Source organism: Olea europaea, chromosome 18 (assembly GCF_002742605.1).
Source record: "Olea europaea var. sylvestris chromosome 18, O_europaea_v1, whole genome shotgun sequence".
Classification (NCBI taxonomy): Eukaryota; Viridiplantae; Streptophyta; class Magnoliopsida; order Lamiales; family Oleaceae; genus Olea; species Olea europaea.
Genome location: NC_036254.1, coordinates 17,482,682 through 17,500,908, shown reverse-complemented (window position 1 = coordinate 17,500,908; position 18,227 = coordinate 17,482,682). Strand labels below are relative to the sequence as shown.

Below are 18,227 nucleotides of genomic sequence, written 5' to 3'. Positions count from 1 at the left end.
ATGTGAATTAGAGTGCAATTTTCAAGAGTATAAATATCCTAATATTCACTTATAGAACTAAAAATATTGGAATAGAAAACGTCTTCTAAGTTTCAACACTACAAGATAACGAATAATATTATGTTAACCCCTATATATATAATAAAATTTAAAATTTTTATCAATAAAATATAACAAAAATATTAATGAATATGATAATAAATTATAAATAAGATAATTGCAGTATAATTGTGAATATTAACTATGTAAGTATATTTAGATATAAGTTATACTTTATTGATTTAATTTTAAATTATTAAGGTTGGTCACGAGTTGGATTGAACTTGTGACAAGAGTCAGCCCAGATAGCTCGATGAGCCACATGTGTTGGCCTAGGCTCGGCCAAGTCTCGAAATTTGGGCTTGGTGCTCGAGCATTTTTGGGGTCGATCCACGAGTTGCCTTAACCGACGAGTTCATTTGTCATTTCTAGTGCTAAGTGAATTTTACCTTTTATTTTCATTTGCTAGACAAATTGATTAAGAGTATTTGTGTCATTTATGTTATATTTTTTTAATCCAATAAATTATTATTATTATTATTATTATTATTATGTACATTTAAAAGAAATTTTAATGATACAAAATAATAGTTAATGAATTAATTAAAATAATTAAATATGACAAACATGATTATTTAAGATTTTTTGTAGTGTTTCTATCAATTGTATTATATTTTTTATGTTCATTAATGAATTTAACATTTTCGTTAATTTAACGTAATTATTCACTTAATAATTTATATATTTGTAAAATAGATAAAGAAATAATTTTTCAAATAAATAAATTGTTAAAAATTAAAAAAGGAAGAAAATGATTAAATACTATTCGTTGAGCATAAGTTTTGGAATAATAATTAAATATAATTTTTAATTTGGTTCAAAATCTAATGTAAAATGGGATAAAACTAATATCAAATTTTGGAGGGGCCTAAAAACATATCATTGGGAGTTTGAAGAGATCGAGATTACAAAAGATATTGGCCTCATCCTTTTTAATTAAAAAAAAAAATCTTTTAAATAATTATGTAAAAATATGTCTAACTACTGCCCCGTTGAATCAGAACGACCGGTGTGAGTGCATCACGCCATCACCAAACTCATGGCAATTTTTCTTATATATAAATACAACTACATTTTGAAGTTGAGAGGGTTCTATCCCACCTACCGCAATTCCACGCATAAATTAATAATCTTTCAGTAACAGTACACGAGGAGAAAGGAGGAGGAAGAGGTGAAATACCCTCTACCAACCACCGGTTTTGCGGCTTTCCGGTAAGCAAAACTTCACTCTTTGCTGCGCACTCATGTCTCCATCTGTAATACTCTCGGTCGCCAACAAAAAGCACAATAAAGTAATGATTTGTACGTGCAATTTCTAGCATTTAAGTATATTAGTATGTATTAATATTGAAATGTGCCTTTCAAGAAGAGATAACTGAAATTATTTTTTTTTTATCTAATTTGGTGAAATTTGTCTTTTCATTGCCTTTGTTCCCCTTCGTCTTTGATTCTTGTTTATTCTTTGGATTGGATTGGTTCGGTGAATTTGTTTATTTTTCTTTTTGAATTTTTTATGGAAGCAATTCAGTAATTAAAAGGAAAATCAAGAGGGTATGAGATAAAATATTTGATCTTTGTACTTTTTGGCCGTTTATATACTCCATTCATTGAAAAAAATTGGGGGATGAATTATTGTTCTTTGCAGAAAATCGGAGTCTCAAGTTTAGTGGCTTGGGTACTATTTTTTTAATCTTTTGAGTTTCTTGAAAATAAAAGAGAGTTCTGTTTTATAGATCGAAATAAATAAGAGTAAAAAAGGCAGTGGAATATTATGGAGGTTAAAGTTTCACAAGGCTTGCAATTGTCAACATGGATGAATTTGGAAAAAACTGCAAGAAAACCAAATGGTTCGCTGCGGTTTTCCCACAAATGTGGGGAACAGCATTGCTACAAGAAACCTATTCCATTTCATTTGCCAACTAGAAAAGGAAGGAGTTGGCAAAGACCGTTGGTGTTGAAGGTTTCATGCTCTTCTGAAAATGTACCAGGTAGTTATGCAATCACTTTTTAATCAAAGCTGTGAATGAATCAATGTCTTCAATTTTCCTATTGGGAGCCTGGTGCTGCCTTATGACTGTGCTTATTCCCTTTCATTGATAAATAGTTATAATTTAACTTTAGAACTAGTTCAATGAAATATAGTTAAGTAAATAAATCATTAATTAATTCAACAATAAATACATGTGTTACTCACCACCTCAGCTCCAAAAAAAATAGGTGCGGAGTCCACGACGAGTAATGAAACCGCTTTTCTTGTAGTTCTAGACAATGCAGAATTGGCACATATGGCCCCTCTATATTTTTGACATTCTAGCTGCATCATTATTTAGGTGAATTAAGTTGTATTGGAGCAGTAAAAAATGCCTTTTGGTATTCCCTTTCTCCATTTCTATTTATGATGCTATCCTTACTGGTTATTATTTACAGATTAACATGAAAATTAGTGAAAATTGGCACGCGTGAGCTCTATTTAAGGCTATCTTTTTTCATACATTTAGTGTTACCCAGAGAAAGTTGTGTTCCTTATGTTATTGTTATTTTCATCTTTTGATGTGAAGTCATAATATTTTGTACAACTATCATTGAAGATATAAATTGACAAAAATATTATTTTTTTGCACATGAACATTGTTAAAATATATTATCTCTTGTCCTTACATATGATCTATGACTCTTATATTTGTGATTTTCGTGAAATTGAGAACGATCATTTGTTGCATTATGTGAAGACTCCTGCAGTCTTTTTGTCTGAAACACTTAGTTCTGCAATTTCTTGTTAAAATTGTTGTTTGTTTTGTCACTTTTTCTTATCTACACAAAGAAATGTTGTATACGGACATGTAACTTGAAAGTACCACATCAGTGACTTACATCCTTTTACTGGTTTCATAGCTTCAGTGCTGGAGTCTGGATGTTTTCCAGCATCACTTGATAAGATTTTAGAGGTATCAACGATCCTTTGACCATCTTATTTGGATTTATGATGTCCGATTTTTGTGAAAATCATTTTGGCGCAATGACATTTTTGCCTAGCTTATCTGTTAAATAGCTGATATGGCACTGGCATATTCACAAGTATTTGAGAAGTTGAATTCAACTTTTTGACTCATTGTGGGTGCCTTTTGCAGAAAAAAGCAGAAGAGATCGAACAACATCTAAATGGACGTTGTATATATCTTGTTGGTCAGTCTCATCTCTATTTTTTAAAATCTGTTACATTGTTGATGGTCATTTGCATTTTAACCATTTTTAACAAAATACAGGAATGATGGGGTCTGGAAAAACAACAGTGGGCAAGGTTTTATCAGAAGCTCTTGGGTATTCTTTTCATGACTGGTAAGTTCCAAGATCATCTCCTGTTTCCAATTAGCAACCCTGGTTTTGTATTAGGATGGTATATAAGTAGATCCATCTTTTCTGCTAGCTTATCAGCATACACTTTGTCTTTATGATATTTCCTTCTGATATTTTTAGACCACATTACTTTTTGGATGCTTCAGTGACACACTCATTGAGCAAGCTGTTGGTGGAAATACCGTGGCTGAAATCTTCAAGTTACATGGAGAGAGCTTCTTCAGAGACAATGAGGTTAGTTGCTGAGAAATAAAACCTAATTTGTGTTCAATGCAGTCTTGTGCTTTATCTGCATCAGTGGTACCATCAGATGGTCTCATTTATCTTTTCTCATATATCTATTATTCCTTTCTCACTTCGCATTCCCCAAAGCAAGTGTACTTAAACTTCATATCGTCATTATTACTCTACACCTGTTATTACAGTTTGAATCCTTATAGTTTCACCATTTTAAAAGATCGAAGCTCTTCATTCTTTCACTTAAACCATGTACCAATGTTTATGCTTTTGAACACTTGGCAATCTTATCTTCTGAATGTTTTTGGTGTCTTATGCTGCCATTGGTAGTGGGGATGGTATTGAAAGAGAAATAGAAATCTTTCTGCATTTACATTGATAATCCTTAAATGAAGCATTTCTTATTCTTCCTTGCACTTTTTGCTGAAATTTTTGAAGTGAATATAAGCTATTCATGTTTCTCATGCTTCAAAGTTGAGACAAATTTCCATATAAAAAAAATGAAAAAGAATACAAGGGTAATTTTGAAATTTCAAAATTTCTGATAATACTTCTACTTATCTAATTAGATGGTTGCAAATATCGATGATGTTCCTAATAGATTTTAAGATATTTTTGTCCTGTATATGATGAAATTTTTTAGTTATATTAAAGACAAACAGTTGACTTGTCTCTTAATTTTTCATAGTTCTTATAGCTTTCCCGAAATCTTTCTGAAAGCTTCATGTTTTCAGCTTCCTCAAAACTTATGGTCAAAGAAACTCAACGATTGTATTACTCGTTTATTTCCTCAATCAAAATCGAAAAGTTCCTTATTCTCTACCATATAAGTGCAAATTTATGATACCGTTCCTCATAAATGATGCATGTAGTTGTTAATTTTATTGACCTGTGCTAAAGTTCCTATCTTTATTGGATTGTCGCCAAGTTGGGTTACACAAGTGGATGTCCTGGGCAGGCCTAACCTCGAGCATTATTTTCAAAAAGAGCTGTTTGCATATTTGAACTTATACTTTTCTGTTGATAATTCATACATATTACTTTTCCGCATTAGTGTTTGAGGATAATTTTTTGAACGGCTTAAAATTTAGTGAATCTGTACTTGCAATTTGTTCATTGTTCACAAGTTAGGCGCTTTGTATGAAATTCATTTTTCCATTTGTTGCAGATTCACAACTCACCCAATTTCATTATTTGAATAATGATATTTTGAATTCTTCACATGTATTGACTGTATTTAGACCCTGAAATTTCTTCAGAATGGTATTTATATAATTTTATTTATTATTTACTTTGTTCAGAAAATCACAAACCTTTCTTGCATTAGCACTTCTGTGTACTTCAATAATTTTTAAATGTCATTTCCAACATTAATGTTATTATTACTGTTGATTTTGCTCTTAAAGAGGTCAACTTGACCAGATAAGCCAACAAAGGAAAAGATAGTGGAATGGAGATAGCACTTTTCAGGAATTTATAGTTTCTCGTATGATCAATACTTGTGCATCTGAAATGTCTTGCAATTTAGTGCCTCTAATTATAATGAATGCGAAACTTGGCTCTCTTTTATCTTTTCTGAAATTAAAGTTATCTTTTCTACTTTTCCCTTTAGACGGAGGTACTACGGAAGCTGTCTATGATGCACCGATTGGTTGTTTCCACGGGTGGGGGTGCAGTTGTTCGCCCCATCAATTGGTAACTATATTGGATGATATTGTGTTCTTATAGTATGGTTAATTCTCCTTCTACAGTTTTACTTCACAGTTTTCTGACTGATCACCATATTTGCCTCGTCAGGAGATACATGCAAAAGGGTATCAGTGTATGGCTAGATGTACCTTTGGAAGCTTTAGCACGAAGAATTACAGCTGTAGGGACTGATTCTCGGCCCCTTTTGCATCACGAATCTGGAGATCCTTATCTTAAGGTACGTTGCCTCCCATATCAATATCACTGGACTTCTTCAGGAAGTATACAAGTTTATGTGCTGCAAACATCAAGTAAAAAACGATGAAATTCATATGTGCTTGTTCATTGTGAACTTGACTCCTTGCTGTTTTCTTACCTGACCTGAGATTTGTGTAGACCATGAAGCTGTTAACTACCCTTTTCGAAGAACGGGGTGAAGCATACACCAACGCAAATGCCAGAGTTTCCCTAGAAAGTAAGACTTCTACTTTTGTTATCTGAATCTTGACTCTCTTTTTCAAGCTCAGTTGTGCTTCAGCATTTGCCTTTGTGACATATGTCTTCTTTATGCAGATATTGCAAACAAACTGAGAGATACAGATGTATGCAATCTCACGCCAACTGTAATTGCAATCGAGGTCTCTTTCTTCCTCTCCCTCTCGTCTCTCTATAGTCTTCTCCAACTTTTTGTTCTCTTTCAGAGTTTATTTCAGTATGCTGCTAACTTGATTATATTCTTTGGCAGGTGCTTGAACAAATTGAGAAGTTCTTGAAGAAATAAGTAGACTTAACTCAATTTTGGTTCTTTTTTAATTTTGCAAGGTGAGTGCTGTGATTAATGTTATTCAGTTGAGAAACATGGCATTTGTAATGCACAAACACATTCGACTCATTGATTATGTGTAATGGTTTGCTGTAAATGTAATTTATAAATATTGCTCTCTTTGGATGCTCTTGTCAGATTCGATTGTAATGTTATTTCAGCTTTCTTTAGTTAACAATGAACTGAAGCTTGCAATCGTTCTCTTTCATTCGAATAAAATAATAGCCTACTTATAAGGCCGAGCATAGGGTGTAACAAGGTTAATAAGAGGGAAATTATATTCACACTGCAATTTTTATTTTTTTAGTAAGTGCGCAATATTTTAATTTTCACTCATGTCTTGAACCCTTTTTTTTTTTTTTTATTTTGGCCATATTTTATCTTCAACTTCTATTAATAATCTCCATTATTTAGCACATATCCCAAATAATGGCAAAAAATTTGCTTGAGCGATTAAAAAATAATAATAATAAAAAATAAACAACTTATTTGTCCAGCTTATTTTTAAATAAGCAAGATAGACAATAAATATAAAAGTTTGAAAATATTTCCTTCACGATAACAGAATATTTCAATAGAAATTTCTATTTCTAATAAGATGTGTTAATTACTTGAATGTAAGATAAGAATGCAATAAAAAGTTATGAACATCAGTGTCAAAATGAGTGAAAGTTATAGAATTTCATTATAACTAAAATATGAAATAATTAACAAAATATGTGGTGTGAATATAAATACCTTTTGAAAATCGGTTAGGTTGCTTCAGAAAAATTGAAGTAGCTTCTTCTTAAAGTGGATAGAGTTGGCACAAGAGCCATACTGAGTCATTTCTTATAATGAACAAGCTAAAATTAATTTGTTAGTAGTCAAGTAGGTGATGATTGCTACTTTTGCCACAATTTAAGGAATTTTCCCTTTGTACCCGGCGTTCTTGACTGCTAATTTTGTCAAAATTTAAGGAATTTTTCATTTATACCCGGCGTGCCAATGTGAGTGAGGGGGTCGGATCTCACACATTTATTAGCATGGGGTCCAACCCCCATGTGAGTAGTAGATAACTCGGAGTGTCAAACTCCGAGTACCTTTAGCAAAACAAAAAATTTAATCATATACAAACTTGGCTCACATTGCTATTGGAGCCACAAGTACTACCATTACATATTTTATTCTAATTTATTCTTACACAGGAAAGCGAATGCGATCCAATGGTTTAAGCTGGCTTTCTTTTTTGAGAAGGAAAAAAAATTGGTATATCCTCTTGTTCGAATATCTCCTAATACCATATAGTCCGTCCAAAGTTCAAAATTGACCTAAAATTTTGAGAAGATGACAAACTTTGCTTGAATATACCAAATTATTCGGCTTACAAGCAGTTGAACGAATAATTGTGTGCATTTTGGTCTGAATAATGCTATTCATTTGGATTCATGATGCGAAGATATCATCACATTATTTAACGAATAAAAGTACATTTAAATTTGATTAAATAATATAACAATGACTCCATTATCATAGAATAATGATGTATAACACCAAGGATGTTAGAGCATTAGTTTACGTGGTATAATGTGATATGTTCAATTAAATGTGAAATTATGTGATTCTTCATTAGTAATGTTATTTAACATCACTGGTTTTTGATACTAATCCAGATGACAACATTAGTGAAATTAAATTATTGTCATCTAATTTGGTTTTATAACACCAATAGTATTAAATAACATTACTTTTATCATATGCCTGTAACCATTATCACTCATGAAAGCATTTCTCTTTTTATTTACAAATTTGTGAATTCCAAAACTTATGAGAAAGTCATTGATTCTCCAAATATACTATGCGATTAATGCTATTTAATACAATTGATGTTATAACTCAGATGGTGTGAAATAGCATTGAATGAGATGTCTCTTTAAATTAGTTGTTGGAAATATGACTTTGCAATGAGAGAAATGGAGGAGAAACAAGATCAAAACCAGAAATATGAATATAAAAATTAAAGGTCTAAATATATGATCGTTGTCCTCAAACGATATTTACTTCCTCTCGGATGAATTTGGTGATTATAGAATTTCCGACAAATGGTTTGTAGGAGTAATCAAGCTTTTTTTAGGATTCAACACTTAATCACTTAGTGGAATACTCCAAATGTTGAGAACGCAAAGAATATAAATATAATGAAACTTTGATTCTTTTGTGTAATGATTTTCAATTAAAATATGTTTCAAGATATGTTGTAATGAATATCAATCACCTATGTATAGGCCTCATCAATATCCCATGAAGTGATGCCAAAATAGGTTGAAAAGCTAACAAATTCAAAACAACAGCACCCACAAACAACTATATTTTAACACTGTGCGGTTACATAGGCCAAACCTATGCGACCACATAGTTGGTTTCATGGCAAGGCTTTTATGATGGAAAATTATTATTCAAAATCAATAAAAAGGTGTGTGGAATGAAAGTGGAAATGAAAGTGAAGAAATTGAGATGTGTCCTCATGTGCGACCGCACGACCCTTAAGAGTGCGGTCCCATGAGACAGTGCAGGGCCTAAAGGCCCTGCTTCCGAACAACCTATGCGGTTGCATAGGATTCTTCTAAGCGACCACATAGGAGGTTTAATTGGCCATTGGTGGCGGTTTTTTTATTCAAACTTGGCGGCCTTTCACTTATACTTGGCACCACTTCGTATAGCAATGTTTTATGGCTATAAATAGGTGGTTAATGATCCTTCTAACATATGGAAAAACACTTGATTATATTATGATCATGCCATTAATTCCACAATAGAAGGATAAATGCTTCTTCTTCCATATTCAATTCCCGTTGTGTTCTTAAAATTCGGGTGAAAAAATGCTTGTGCTTTTGTGTCTCTACATCAAAGCTTGATTACTCCTACAAACCATTTGCTACGAGACCCTTTAAGCACCAAAATTATATACGAGAGGGGGCAAATATTGTTTGAGAACAACGATAAATTGTCGTGTTTGAGCCTTCATCTTCATTTAGATTTTTTCCATTATTTTCATCTTCTTGAATTTTCATTTCTCGGTTTCTTCTCCAAACCCCGGTGTGATAATTTTTCAACAATCTCAAATGATATTTTGGCAATGGAGAATGGTTATATATATATATATATATATATTCTAATATCATATTCAGTCAAGCATTAAAGTTTGAGTAGTAGTCTTTAAAAATGTGTGCAAAATTAAACAGTTTTGTGATTCTCTATATTATAGTTATTGGAAATATTATTCTCCAAACTTTCGTAAAGTGGTGCCCTTTCAGTATTCTTGTAATTGCATTTAGAAATGTTACTCTGATAACTCCCACTTTTGCTAACTGTCACTTGCTGAGCGTAGTGTCATTTCATTTGCATCATTTAAGTGACGTAATGATTTACTATATTTATTTGTAGTAAAAATTTTTAAATGAAACAGTGTGAAAGTGAGTCTGTGTTCGTTAAAATCTTTCCAAGCGCCTATGGTGAATTTATTTGACATTCACTAATTGGTGGCATGTGTGATTATGCTTATCATATAACATTTCTAGAATTCACATATGCTTCGGTGCGGAATTGAAAAACACTAATTCATGATAGAATTTGCCTGCAAGTAAATTTCATTTACTGTAAGTAGGAAACATTATTGGGCGTCTATATGATAGTCTAAACTACATGAAGCAGATTAATAAATTTCAAATAGTGAATTTATTTGATATATCCATACAAGGGCTTGGATTTTGGATAAGCCTTTTGCTCAGAATGGCTTGATTGGTTAAAATTCCAGATTTCATTGAAAATTATACTGTGAAAGTAATAAATTAAATTTGATTGGAGAAATTGTAATTCTTGAAAATCAAGATGGATGATCTTATTCGTTGATGAATTTGACTTCAATTGTGATTTGCTTTAGTGAAAAGTGCTTGCAAAATTATTAAGACATGAAAATATTTTATAGAGAACAAATTGTGTCTATAGTTGGTGGTGGTGCCAAATATTATTTTCATTCAAATCTGGAAATGTTTGAATGTGGTGATTTAGTTAGTTAAATTTTTATATTTAGCTGAATTGATAGCTTCAATTAATTCGCCTAAATTAATTCTATGCAATTAAGTGAGATTGCATATGAGTATGACAAAATGTGATTTTGTCCAAATGTGAATATAAGGTGAATATGGAAGGATCCTTAGAGGTGATATGATGCTATCTTGTGAAGGTCACAAAAGTGATAAATTGCAAATGATTGGAGATTAATATGCTTAGTCTCATTTGTTGAATTGGACCTTAATCATGGAACAAATTGAGTTGGTTTGTGCTTGAAAAACATTAACAGTCTATGAGATGACTCTGATAAAATGTGTAATCAAATTGAAGATAGTCGGTTTGAAGTATATTGTGGCTTAACAACCACTATCAGAAACTACCTGAACTTTCACGAGCATTATCAAAAGTGATAAATGAATTGAACTATGAAAGAGTCAATAAAATCTAAATTCAATTACAATCCCAAATGTGGGGGTTAACATTAACACTTGTGAACTTATATGAGAAGTTCAAGACTTGTGAGTGCAAGATTGCATATAAATTCCCAAGTGAGGAATTGTGGGGGTAACTTGATTTAATAGTTATAGTTGCTTATATCTTTTAATCATATAAAGATATCTATGAAAAGAGAAAAGGTAGAAGAGCCCTTATGATTATAATTATAAGGATGAGATACACTAAGTTTAAAAGGATGAATTGGGGGACAGCCGATCATGGCGCTTGCATAACTAATGGAATATTTAAAAAATATTCATGCTATTGAAAATCATTGTAATAATTCAATGATTACAAGTGAATACCCAAGTATGAAATCCACAATAAAATTGATTTGATTGGTGTAATGATTTGATGGAAATCATCCAACGGTGTTTTGAAAATTAATGAGGCTTTAAATAAAGCTAGTGAGAAGCATGTGGCTTCTTGATGGTGACGAGTTGTATCTATCAAATGAATCGATAATTGGCTAGCTATATTTTGATAAGATACTGCATCACATGAAATGAGAAGTAAAGACATATAAGTCTTAGAGGTGACGTCACAAGGAAATCATCAAAGATGGAATAATTTCTAAAGAGAATTTAGCGGATCCTTTAACTAGACACTAAATAAAATTTTAGTGACATCCACTTTGAATAGGATGTGATTGAAACTCCTAAAATATAAAGGTCCGCCAATAACGGTAACCCTACTTGTCATTACTCAAAAGGTAATCAACGGGTTTAAATGGTACTAACAAGTTATTCGATATGTGGATGGTTGCAGCATTATTTAAATCCGCAATAACCCTATCTTAATTAAAATAATGCTGGTAGTTACTGAAATGAGGGTTGAGATTTAAGCTCTTAATGAAGTTCAGTGCTACAATACAAGTACCTCTAAAAGCAACAAAGGTATTGGAAGAACTTCACCTAGACGAACTTCGAGGTGGTGCCGCCTCAATAGAGAGTTGGAGTTTCTCTCTTAAAAATTTGTCGAAAAGGATAAGCGCAAGGTTATAGTAGTGCTAAGCGAGTTGAGGAACTTGAGAACACGTAATACTCATGTGTGTGTTCTTACCGGTATTGTCACATGGAACATTGGTTCAAAGGTTCACGCTATCTTTGATTTTGACTTTACTTTGTTTGAATTACACTATGGTTAGATTCAAATTGAAGGATATCTAATCCTTATGCATGAGTATTGTATACTTCGAATATGAGAATTTATTGAATTTTGAACAAGTGGGGGATTGATGAAAAATTATTATTCAAAATCGATAAAAAGGTGTGTGGAATGAAAGTGGAGATGAAAGTGAAGAAATTGAGATGTGTCTTCATGTGCGACTGCACGGCCCTTAAGGGTGCGATCACATGAGACAGTGCAAGGCCTAAAGGCCCTGCTTCCGAACAACCTATGCGGTCGCATAGGATTCTTCTATGCGATTGCATAGGAGGTTTAATTGGCCGTTGGTGGCGGTTTTTTTATTCAAACTTGGCGGCCTTTCACTTATACTTGGCACAACTTCGTATAGCAATGTTTCATAGCTATAAATAGGTATGGCTATAGATAGGTGGTTGATGATCCTTCTAACATATGGAAAAACACTTGATTATATTATGATCATGCCATTAATTCCACAATAGAAGGATAAATGCTTCTTTCATATTCAATTCCCGTTGTGTTCTTAAAATTCGGGTGGAGAAATACTTGTGCTTTTGTGTGTCTCTACATCAAGGCTTGATTACACCTACAAACCATTTGCCACGAAACCCTTTAAGCACCAAAATTATATACAAGAGGGGGCAATTATCGTCTGAGGACAGCGTTATATTGTCGTGTTTGAGCCTTCATATTCATTTAGGTTTTTTTCATTATTTTCGTCTTCTTGAATTTTCATTTCTCGATTTCTTCTCCAAACCTCCGTGTGATAATTTTCCAACACTTTAGGCCCTGCATATGAGTATGCCACCGCATTGGTCGATCAGATATATATGATGAGTGATTTACACTCATTATATTATGCCATTAATTTCATGATTTTGCTATCTTGGAGAGTATTTTAGAGGTGCTAACATGTGGTTTTCACGCTATTTTGAAGGCTGGATGAAGTGGAGAAAACAAGTGCTAAAAGAGGCCAAATGAAAGAAATAGGCAGAAGTTGGCGAAATTGGATGAAAGGACCAAAATGTAAGAGATCAAAAGTTTGAGGACTAAAGTATACATAATCAAAAGTTGTATCGGAACTTGCAATGAAGATCCGAAAGTGGTAGGAGTCAATTGGATGAAGGAAGGTGTCAAAAGGGATCAAATTTAATCAAGATATGATCATAAATCATTTTCCAACCGAAAAGTTTTGCACCGGATTTTTAGTCCCACATTCAGACCCATTTTCAACATAGCAAACGATACAATTGGAGAATGATGCCTGAAGTAAAGTTGTAGCCCTTTGAATTTCGTTTCCAACGCATCTTAAGTCACTTCAATTGGATATCGAACGAGAAAGTTATGCTGAAAATATTGAAACACGCGCAGAACGCCGTTTCGGGCGAACCGGGCGCCCAGGCGTTATACTCTCAGCGCCCAGGCGCCACAATGCCGTAATTCCAACAGAAACTCAGCGCCTAAGCGCCCAAATTGCAGTGCCCAAGCGCTGCATTCCGAGAAAGGGAAATTCAGATTTCTAAAATATATTTCTCGGTCCAAATCGACTCCAACCCGTCCAAAACTCCTAGAAACTATAAATACCACTCAAAAACCTAAAAAGGGGGGAGAGCCGCACATTACAAATCTGTGGAAACTAGCCACGTATAGGGGGAACGAGCAAGATAATTCTGGGGAGAACAGCGGGCAATTACAGAATAATTGAAGGGGATTTTCATTGGCTCAAACTTCTGGGATTGAGAAGGAAGAAAGGAGAAAAAGGGGCACGGCTGGAAAGACAAATACAATTGAAGGAATTAATTTTGGGGAAGAAATCAAGCTGCTACAAACGAGTTTTTCCATTCCTTTTTCTTTTCCATATGCTTTCATTTTAATTTACTTGTGTTAATTCTTTCAAATGTGTACTAAACTTTAATCCTAGGGTTGATGTAGCCTGCTTTAGAAATGTTTGAATTCCGTTTTAATTATTTCAATTAATCTTTTCGTTTATTTATTTATGTTGTTTGTGCGCAATGCTTTCAATTAACTGGCCACTAATTGATTGATTTGATGTTCTAAATTTTGGCGCCCGAGAGAGGCAAATTTAGGCGTGATCTAAAACAACATAACCTAAATTTCGTAGGTTTCGAGGGAAGATGCGAATCTTTGAGGCTTGTTTTAATTAAGAACCACATGCTTAATAATTTTTATAGCTTTAATTCGAAATAGAGATATTGGAATTAAAATATAGAAATAGATTTTATTTGGCGCTCGAGAGAGGAAAATAGAATCACTTTAGTGTTCTTGCCTATAAATTTTGGAAAGATCGATGGAAATAATTATATGGTTGAAAAACATTGTCGAAGGTACGGAGAAATCATTCCATAAGCATTCATAATTTGATAAGAAATTCTATAATTTATCCTCATTTACTTGCGTCGTTCATCCCATTTATTTTAATTTAGCATAAAATATCGTTTCAACATTTGATTATCTAAATAAAGTAAGAGCTAAAATAATTATAGTACTCAAATTTATTCGAATACCAATCCTTGTGGGTTCGACATCCTAACTTCTTTACTATATTACAAAATTTGACACCGTACACTTGCGGTTTAAAAATCACGTTGCATAAATCGCTTGGCAATATATATTTTGGCCTCTGGTTCCATTTTCCTTTAATGCACGTTTTATTGATTTCGAACAATCACACAACATTAATCACATAATTTTACCAATGAAGCCATGAGTACAGAAAATTTTTAACAGATTTTGTACCTACACTGATATGGCAAAACATGATAAAACTGTTTTTTTTCCTTTTTTCCCATCTTCCAATAACGTCGCGTCATATGTTGTTTATAAGATTTTTCTGTCATAAAATTCTGTACCTATAGTATTATTCTAATTTTATAAATCGCTTAGTGCCATTTAAGCCCATGTTTGACCCCCAAGTCAAAAAATAAGTGGAATAGTATTTTTTTATAAAAATGAGTGATTGGAAAAAAAGAAAAGGTTTTTAATTTACGTATAATATTATTTTATGAAAAAATGTATTGTTAAAAATAGAAAAGTGAAAATTAAAATATAATTTAAGGCAAATCGGGGCTAAATTAATATTAAAGCACCAGTAACCTTAGATGACATTATTCCACACTAAACATCTCAATTATTGCAAGTTGCAACCTTGAAGTGCGTGCATTCGGACCTGTCGCTTTATAGTCCTAATAATTAATAGAGGGATTTCAATTATTTACACTACCATAATTAACCAATTCTGCAGGTTGACTAACTTCACAATAAAATAAAACAGAAAGGCTAATCTCTTCAAAATACCATTCAATTCTCTCGCAGCCTCCCACTTTGTTGGCGTCAAATTTAATGACAAGTTAGATAAAGTGAGTGACTCATTCATATCTGCAAAATTTATCCAAATAGAGAAAGGTCGATGATGGCGAATTCCAAGTTGAAGGCTCTGTGGAACCATCCAGCAGGTCCAAAAACCATTCATTTCTGGGCACCAACCTTCAAATGGGGACTAAGCATAGCCAATATTTCTGACTTCTCAAAGCCACCGGAAACGCTTTCGTATCCCCAGCAAATGGTTTTTGCAGTCTCTGGATTCATTTGGTCGCGCTATTGCACTGTCATCACTCCCAGAAATTTGAACCTATTGGGTGTTAACTTCACTATGGCATGTACAGATCTTTATCAAGTTGCTCGAAAACTCCGCCATGACTGCTTCCTCCAAGAGAATCCACCTGCTGCCCCTGCTTCTGCTGATGTTCTTGAAAATTGATGATCAGCTTCATGGCTGAGTGAGTGAAAATTATTTCATGTATAACTGGCTTAACTTTCACTTGCTCTGTGATCGATATTTAACTTAAATAAGTGTTTATAGAAGAAGCTGTTCGATTGTATGTATCTACATCTCAATATCTCCTTGTAGTTTGGATACAATTACAATCTGTTCATGACTTCGTTTTGATAAAGGTATCGTGAATTGGAAAAAGAAAAGGCCCGCCTATAAATTTAAAATTATTTACATGAATCGTTTTTCGTCATTCCATTCAATTCATTGCTATATTTACTCAGAATTTCAAAGGAATTAGATCCTTCTGAAACTACTACTACTTCCTCGTTTAACTTGTTAAAGACGATTGAACCAACTAGATATTTTGTTATTGAAATAAATTAAAAAAAGGGATTTTTGAACTCAAATTGAACATGGATCTCTTTAAATCGAGATGTAAAACAAGTTCTAAGCACGTCGGTGTTCACTTAATCCATCCTCCGTCTATTGATTAATTTGAACTATTATGTGTTCTGCAAGGTATCGAGCATTACTGAGAATATAAATCACCAAGTTTATATGCATTACACTTGCAAAAATAGTACGGCAAACACATTCGAACCAAGGAACAAGTACTTAAAAGGCGATGAACTGTAATTGCAGTTATCCGGCGAACCAGCTTCAAGAATCAAGTCAGTACCACAATACAGATGGATATTTCACAATACTGCAGAAAGCAGTCGCAAACCAAAAATTTTCGTTTAAAACAAGAAAGGAACCATAGCTGTTTCGAATATGCCTGTTAATTCACAAGTGAAGATAGAATGCCAACTTAAACAAACCTGAAATAAGAGATGTTTTACTTTTACAAAGATGACTTATCAGAAAAATCTGTGTCCGAAATCATTAACATTGTGATAAAGCAACTGTAGCTTAAACTGGTTCTCTTTACCAAGAGCATCAAATGAACATAAAATATAATGATACTTTTGACGGTATCTTTCAGCAGCAAACGAGTATCAAACTCAACTGGGGACGACTGAATTATAATGCTCACCGAGCCCAAAAGCATGCCTATGATACGATAATATAATACTTGAAGAAGATGAGCCAGATCCATCACCAGATTTGTATTCCTTTCCCATCTCTACATCAGGAAAAGATCCTGAAAATACAGTGATATGTTTCTTCAGGCAATGGGTTAAAGCACCGAGTTCTAGTTGTCCACCCCATGCTGCTGTTGACTCCACTTCTCTACAGTAATTCTCAAACCTTTCTGCAAGAGATTCCTCAGATTCTCCCTCAGCTATATTCTCAGAGAGAAAAAATGGAAGAAAATCAGATGCATGCTTCCGCATATAAGCAGCTACCATTTCCCGAAGTTCTTGGTAAGTATAAGGAGAAGAACCTCCGGAGTGGAGGGCCAACTGATTCTCAACAGCTCGGTAGAGACAGTGCCCATCAGGCTTTATTTCATTAATGGTCAATCCAAGGGGTTCCAACTTTTGTTCTAACTTCTCGCTTTCAATCCTTCGGTCACTTACGATCTTGCTCTGCTCTTCTTGTATTCTTTGTTCTCTTGCAGCTTCCTGTTGAGATCTTTTCTCACGCCGCTTGACACCCTTGCTAGGTTTTGAATGGTCAGCTTGATCGGTGACTGAAACCCCAGCAATGGCGTTTACCAAATTGTCGAGATTTCCTCTTCCATTCCCAGCACCAGTGCTATAGCCTACAGAAGCCAGTTCCTCAGCATGTCTTTCTTTGAGCTTCACTGAAAGCTTAGATATCTCTTCATCAACTTGTTTTTTCTTAGCTTTCTGTTCAGCCTTGCTGCCTTTAGCTGCTGCCTTTTTCATTGCAATTTCCTTGTTCTGTAGATCCGTTATCTCTTTCCTGCAACTCATTAAATAGACACGGGAATATAAACAAATTGCATTACCTGAATGAATTAGAATGCTAATATAATTCTTTTAGAATGCTAATATAATTCTTGATTGATCAACCTTTTTTATATTGATATTCTTCGATGTTAGCATATTATACTCTCTCATCTTTTGACAATTGGATTATTTCCCCACTTGCAACAAGAGTGCAAGGTTAGATCACTACCAAATCTTCCCAAAAGCAAATCAAATCAGACTCGCTTTAAGAGAAGCTCACAAAAACATTACTTCAACCCTCAAACTGAAACATGATATTTAACATAAGAAAGGAGTGACGAGAGTAGACACAGATGCAGTACCTGTGCCTAGAAAGCATCTCTTCAGGGGTTTCTTGCTTCTTGCCAGGGGTGTTTTCTGAGATCTCTTCAGACATTTTGTCTTCTACTTGAGTTGCATCTGCCATTTGATTATCCTAAAATGGAACTGATCAATAATGATGGAACTAAAATATATATAAATATTGTGTATATATATTGTGTACAATAAAAAAGAAAAGACAAAAAGAATTATATCAAAATAAAAGTGTAGCAAAAAATCTTGTATTATTTAAATTGGTCTTCCAGTTATCCTTGCATTGTTATGAGTGAAACACAACAGATTTCCCAAACACAGACTATCA

The 18,227-nt window shown here is 33.5% G+C and overlaps 3 protein-coding genes across 3 annotated transcripts; 2 read left to right on the top strand and 1 right to left on the bottom strand.

The window, feature by feature from the left end:
• Positions 1–1,109: 1,109 nt before the first annotated feature.
• LOC111367640 (shikimate kinase, chloroplastic) lies at positions 1,110–6,384 on the top strand. Its single transcript, XM_022988625.1, has 11 exons — positions 1,110–1,311; positions 1,833–2,087; positions 2,992–3,044; positions 3,228–3,282; positions 3,363–3,435; positions 3,600–3,687; positions 5,303–5,385; positions 5,488–5,617; positions 5,776–5,854; positions 5,953–6,017; positions 6,125–6,384. Exons 2-11 carry the CDS (start codon positions 1,871–1,873, stop codon positions 6,158–6,160), a joined length of 879 nt encoding a protein of 292 aa, XP_022844393.1. The 5' UTR covers positions 1,110–1,311; positions 1,833–1,870; the 3' UTR covers positions 6,161–6,384.
• An 8,786-nt stretch (positions 6,385–15,170) lies between these two features.
• On the top strand, positions 15,171–15,888 carry LOC111367639 (mitochondrial pyruvate carrier 3-like). Its single transcript, XM_022988624.1, has one exon. The coding sequence runs from the start codon at positions 15,321–15,323 to the stop codon at positions 15,669–15,671; it is 351 nt and encodes a 116-aa protein (XP_022844392.1). The 5' UTR covers positions 15,171–15,320; the 3' UTR covers positions 15,672–15,888.
• Positions 15,889–16,380: 492 nt separating this feature from the next.
• Positions 16,381–18,020, bottom strand: LOC111367638 (OTU domain-containing protein 6B). Its single transcript, XM_022988623.1, has 2 exons — positions 17,908–18,020; positions 16,381–17,558 (listed from the first exon to the last, which is right to left on the bottom strand). The coding sequence occupies exons 1-2, from the start codon at positions 18,009–18,011 to the stop codon at positions 16,691–16,693; spliced, it is 972 nt and encodes a 323-aa protein (XP_022844391.1). The 5' UTR covers positions 18,012–18,020; the 3' UTR covers positions 16,381–16,690.
• Between the last annotated feature and the right edge of the window lie 207 nt (positions 18,021–18,227).

What these genes read in the sequence shown, in the direction of transcription:
- LOC111367640 (XM_022988625.1), top strand. Translation starts at nt 1,871, where the DNA reads ATGGAGGTTAAAGTTTCACAAGGCTTGCAATTGTCAACATGGATGAAT. An exon ending in GGGTATTCTTTTCATGACTG is followed by an intron (nt 3,436 to 3,599) that starts GTAAGTTCCAAG and finishes TGGATGCTTCAG; the next exon opens with TGACACACTCATTGAGCAAG. An exon ending in GTTGTTCGCCCCATCAATTG is followed by an intron (nt 5,386 to 5,487) that starts GTAACTATATTG and finishes TTGCCTCGTCAG; the next exon opens with GAGATACATGCAAAAGGGTA.
- LOC111367639 (XM_022988624.1), top strand. Translation starts at nt 15,321, where the DNA reads ATGATGGCGAATTCCAAGTTGAAGGCTCTGTGGAACCATCCAGCAGGT.
- LOC111367638 (XM_022988623.1), bottom strand. Translation starts at nt 18,011, where the DNA reads ATGGCAGATGCAACTCAAGTAGAAGACAAAATGTCTGAAGAGATCTCA. An exon ending in GAGATGCTTTCTAGGCACAG is followed by an intron (nt 17,559 to 17,907) that starts GTACTGCATCTG and finishes AATGAGTTGCAG; the next exon opens with GAAAGAGATAACGGATCTAC.